Source organism: Hordeum vulgare, chromosome 3H, assembly GCF_904849725.1.
Source record: "Hordeum vulgare subsp. vulgare chromosome 3H, MorexV3_pseudomolecules_assembly, whole genome shotgun sequence".
NCBI lineage: Eukaryota > Viridiplantae > Streptophyta > Magnoliopsida > Poales > Poaceae > Hordeum > Hordeum vulgare.
In genome coordinates, this window is record NC_058520.1 from 110,410,047 (window position 1) to 110,415,229 (window position 5,183).

Below are 5,183 nucleotides of genomic sequence, written 5' to 3' on the forward strand. Positions count from 1 at the left end.
ATCGATGGTTTGAAGGAGAGTGGGGAAGACAATATTTTCCCAGATTCGGGCCCTCGTGAGGAGGTAAAAGCCTACGTCCTGCTTGATTGTACTGATGACGAAGGATGATTACAGAGTTGATCTACCTCGAGCTCGTATGAGCTAAACCCTAGATGAGATAACCTGCCTCTATGCATAAGAACCTCTGGTTTATATTGACACCAGGGCTCCTAGGGCTACATGCTAGACGGGCCGAACTGGTCCTCGTGATTTGGAGTGCACTCCTAGTCTTTCGATCTTTCCATCTTGGTTACGAAGTCGTCAAATAATCCGGTCTTCAATGATGCCGCCCACATGGTCGGCCCATGAGGGTAACCCGACCGCCCGAGGACCCCTTAATCCAGAACTCCCTCAGTAGCCCCTGAATTGGCCTTCAACGCTGACGTGTACGGTCTTCGGTATCCGGACACTTAAAATAATCGGCTTGCACGGTGAGTTCCTCTTATATTCGACTGGTATCAGTTTAATCGCTCCAATGACTTCGTGTTCTCAAAACGGGCGTCATTAAATCCAAAAGGCTTTAAAGGCCCAGAGGCGAACAATCCCTTATCTGACAATTCTTCTCACGAGAAGTCATGATAACAAATAACGAGAAAAACTCGAATCGTAGCTCGAGGCCACTTTCCTAGGGGCACGTTCTATCAACAAAAGAGATCATCTCCCACATTTAAGGGGATTCGAATTGATGACCCGGGCCAACCCACGCACATTCAACGACGCGATCGTTTCAGGAAGTGGTAGAGCTCGCGGCGTAGTAAGCGGAAACCCTTAGTTTTACGATCTCCCCTGAAAAAGGAAAAAAGATCCCAAACCCACCGTGGGCATTCCAAACTCTACTCCCTCTCCTTCCAAGCTCAAGCGTCCATATCCATTCCATCTCCCGCCCTTTCTAGCCGTCCTTCTCTCCAAGCTCAGCAATGGATGGCTCAGGCTCTCGGGGCAAGTGGGAAATCTCATGTGTCTCCAAAGGGGACATCCAGGAGCTGAAGCGTTGTGGCTATATTGCGGCCGACATCGCCAACCGAGCACTGGAAAAGGGTACCTACACCAAGGCCCGGTGAGCAGGTGGTGTTTGTCCTCCATTTTCTCCGAGTTCTCGGCTTCCCGCTTCACCCCTTTGTTAGGGGTTTGATGTTTTATTACGGGTTAGATTTCCATGATCTCCCCCCGAATTCCATTATGCACGTCTCCACCTTCATCACCATTTGCGAGGCCTTCTTGCGGGTTCATCCACACTTCGGCTTTTGGCTCAAAGTTTTCAATGTTAAGCCGAAGTCGGCCAACAGTAAGCACGCTGACTGTGGCGGAGCTGCGATAAGCAAGATTTGCCGCGTGTCGTGGCCGGAGGGCACCCTGATCGACACCATCATGGGCTGGCAGAAGGAGTCGTTCTACATCATGGAGCCACGGGAAGCAAACTCGGCAATGCCCGACGAGTTCAGATCTGGACCCCGTGCGATAAACATCCAGCTGACAGACGTAGTCCAGGTCATGCTCCATCGACACGTCCTTCCCTGCCAACGCCAGGATAACCCGATGTGGTCTTACAAGCCCAGCGACCCCTGGGCGGTGCATGAGTTCTACCGCACCACCCATGAGAACTTGTGGCGGATACTGCTCAAATCGCAGCAGGAGTGGTCGGCCGAGGACGAAGACACCGGTTTGGATGCCGAGACTCCCCCTTCGGAGGTACGTCCGAGCTCTTATACTTACTCGGAGTTCTCATTTTATTGAGGGCTTTACTATCTCTCCTTCCTTGGAGGAGTGGCTAGCCCTAGCCAAGAAAATAGATGACCCAGCTCCCCTACCCGAGGAACCCCGGTCTCCTCTGTTGAATGTGATGTTGGTGGAGGCGTCGTACATGGCGCAAGACAATAAGAAGAAGGAGACCCACGGGGGTCTCCATTCAAGGGGTCCATCGGACACCAAGTCCGGGACACCCATGCCTCCTCCACCCACGAGGGGGAGGATGCAGAAGATGAGGAAGAGAAGGATTCTCTTCAGGCGAGGAAGAGGGAGGCGCCAGAGGGGGCCGTGGAGGGGCTACCTCTTCGGGCTCCGAAGAGACCTTGCAAGAGAAAGGTCGCCCTTCTCGGCATCGGCTCGGACTCCGATGACGAGATTGGAGCCTTCGAGGCGATCCCTCGTCCCATCCCTAGGGTCAAGCCCCCGGCTTGAAGGTACGGGATTCGATTCTTAAATTTACAAAATTACACCGGGTTTTTATCATAATGAGAAACGAGCTGTTTCCTCTCACAACCCTGTTCAAGATCTTCCGACGGACCAGGTGTGAGAGGAGGGCTCGCGGCCCACCAAACTGGGGAAGAGTGGAAACGCGTCCCACAAGACCCCTCCCGGGCCTTAGATGAGCAGGCCAAGGTGATGTCCATCAGACCCCACCGACCACTACCGAGGTGGTGATGGCCGAGTGATGTCCCTTCCTCTATAAGAAATATCCTCACACGGGATTGTAAAAACTCTTATCTGCTATGTAAGTTGTGACTAAATTCTCACAGTACTCGCTGATTATCGAGTGAAGAAAAAAAAGCAAGGCACGCTCTCTCGACCGGTCTGTGACTCTGTGCTTTGCCCAGTCTCGTGGCAGGGCGACTGAATCTGCAGAGGGTGCGCTCGTCTCCTCCGCGTGCCGCCGCCCCCAAAGAAGCCACGCCCCGACTTGGCTCCCGCCACTTCACCTTCTAAACACCAGCTGGTGCTAGCTGTCTCTCTCTCCCCCTGTCATGTGACCTTCCTTTCTATTTCTCTCTCTGCGCGTAGGCATCATAGCACATTTCAAGTCCTTCCTCTCTCTCCTCCGTCCCTGTAGCCTGTCACGCCCATTGCCCGATTTAGCTCACTCTCGAGCTGACCCCCCACGCCATCCATTCGCCCATCGCTTCCGCGGCGGCGGCGGCGGCGGCCAGCGGCCAGCGGCAACGTGAGCCAAAACGAGGGCCGTACAATTTCCGGCACGGCCCGGGCCTACATTACCGCTCGAGCCCCCGGCGCTGCAAAGGTTTGGGCGTTGCGCCATCGATCGCGCCCGCTGCCGGTTGATTGATTCGGGCGCGCGGTCCCGGCCATGGCGCAGCTGCCGCCCAAGATCCCCACCATGGCGCCGGCCTGGCCGGAGTTCGGGGGCGGGCACCACCATAGCGCCCACGCCCGCCACCACCATCACCAGCGCAGCCCCTCCATGGGTGCCTTCCTCGCCGCGCCAATGCCGCCACTCCCGCCCCCGGCGCCCGCCAACGCCGGGGCGCAGCAGCCGTCCTGGGTCGACGAGTTCCTCGACTTCTCGGCCGCCAAGCGCGGCGCGCACCGCCGCACGGTCAGCGACTCCGTCGCCTTCCTCGACGACAGCAATGCCGGCGGCGGGGCGCACGAGTTCGACCGCCTCGACGACGACCAGCTCATGTCCATGTTCTCCGACGAGCTGGCCCCGCAGCGGCAGGCGCAGGCCGCGAGCGCGTCGTCGCCGTCCGATCACAACAGCATCAACGACGAGAAGCAGGACAAGGGCGACACCGAGGAGGCGCAGAGCCACTGCAATGGCGACGGCGCGGCACCCGGGCAGCCGTCGTCGCCCGCCACAGTCGATCCCAAGCGGGTCAAGAGGTGATTTTTCTTTTTCTTTTTTTGTTACTCGCAGAATTACGACAATGCAGAGCTCCGAAAGGCAGAATTCTCCGATTTCTCAACGTCCTCGTCGCCACAATCGCAGGATCCTTGCAAACCGGCAGTCGGCGCAGCGGTCGCGCGTGCGCAAGCTGCAGTACATCTCAGAGCTCGAGCGCAGCGTCACGTCACTCCAGGTCCGTCGAATTACGCGTATTATATCGAGCTTGATTTGATTTGCCTCGAAAGAAAAGAAAAGAAAAAAAAACAGCGTGAATTTTGACCTCCAATCCGTGCTCCCCGAGCAGACGGAGGTGTCGGCATTGTCCCCGCGCGTCGCATTCCTCGACCACCAACGCTCGCTGCTGACGCTGGGGAACAGCCACCTCAAGCAGCGCATCGCGGCGCTCGCGCAGGACAAGATCTTCAAAGATGGTGACCGCCATTGCCACCCCTCGCAATTACTAGTATTTCGAAATTTCGCACCGGCCACCGTCAAATTCAATTGAAAACAATCCACCGCTTTGCTAACTAATAACTCTCCGTGCGTGGACGAATCTGTTGTTGTGTGCTCAGCTCATCAGGAGGCACTGAAGAAGGAGATAGAGAGGCTGAGGCAAATCTACCAGCAGCAGAGCCTCAGGAACGCGGAACCCCCGGCAGACGACGAAGGCCCCCTGGTCCGGGGCGACAACAACGGCTTGATCGCCAGCGAGGGGACCGCCGCGGCCTGCCTGCCCTCGTGATCGAGATCCGGCCCGTCGGCCTCAGGACAACCAAGTGTTGTCACTGTTCTTCTTGCTGCTGCTGCTGTCGTTAGGATTTGGTGCACTGCATTGGCTTGAGTTGGGTTTGCATTTCCTCGGGGTGTGATGTGTATGTAACTCAGTTTGTTCATGCTTATTTGTTCATTCTTGCGTCCTCTGTCAGCTCCCGATCGTTCTTCTCCACTTCCCCTGATCTGTAATTTTTTTCCCGGCATTTTGGGCGAAGGTCGTAGCTAAGGATTTGTAACTCATCAGATTGGTTGGGGTCGAGTGGTTCCATTGCTTGGCTGGTTGTTATTGTTGTATCTTCTGGTCAATGAAACGCAATGTTTTTCTCTCGTGTTCGTACGTGCATTTCCAGCATTTTTTCTTCTTGCAGCCGTGACCAAAGTTGTAAGGTTCGTGTGTAGGTGCCTGCCTACTTTACATTGATAAGCAGATTTATTACGGTGTCACATGCAGGGCAGCTGCAGCTGGAGTGTGAAGCGAACATGCAAGGGCATCTCATTCCTTGCTGTTCCGTAAACAGGATATTAAAACGAGGTGACAGCGAGAGGGGAGGGGAGGGGAGGGGAGGGGAGGTGCCTTCCTTTTGGTGCAAGGGATAGGCATGCATGTTCCTCTGGGTCACGCGCATGTGCGTGCCGGCTGTACCCGTACGTATCCGCCGGTGCAAGTTACCCTGACACTGCCAGGGTTGGGTCTGGCGTACATAGCCGGTATCCGGCTGTGTTGGCATGGTCGGTTCTTGATTATCGT

The 5,183-nt window shown here is 55.9% G+C and overlaps 1 protein-coding gene across 1 annotated transcript; it reads left to right on the top strand.

Annotated features, from left to right (window-relative positions):
• The first annotated feature begins 2,741 nt into the window (after positions 1–2,741).
• On the top strand, positions 2,742–4,762 carry LOC123439633 (basic leucine zipper 2-like). Its single transcript, XM_045116321.1, has 4 exons — positions 2,742–3,657; positions 3,764–3,854; positions 3,966–4,092; positions 4,234–4,762. The coding sequence occupies exons 1-4, from the start codon at positions 3,122–3,124 to the stop codon at positions 4,401–4,403; spliced, it is 924 nt and encodes a 307-aa protein (XP_044972256.1). The 5' UTR covers positions 2,742–3,121; the 3' UTR covers positions 4,404–4,762.
• The last annotated feature ends 421 nt before the right edge of the window (positions 4,763–5,183 follow it).

Coding starts and splice junctions, on each gene's coding strand:
- LOC123439633 (XM_045116321.1), top strand. CDS start 3,122: ATGGCGCAGCTGCCGCCCAAGATCCCCACCATGGCGCCGGCCTGGCCG. Junction 3,658..3,763: donor GATCCCAAGCGGGTCAAGAG/GTGATTTTTCTT, acceptor CCACAATCGCAG/GATCCTTGCAAACCGGCAGT. Junction 3,855..3,965: donor GCAGCGTCACGTCACTCCAG/GTCCGTCGAATT, acceptor CTCCCCGAGCAG/ACGGAGGTGTCGGCATTGTC.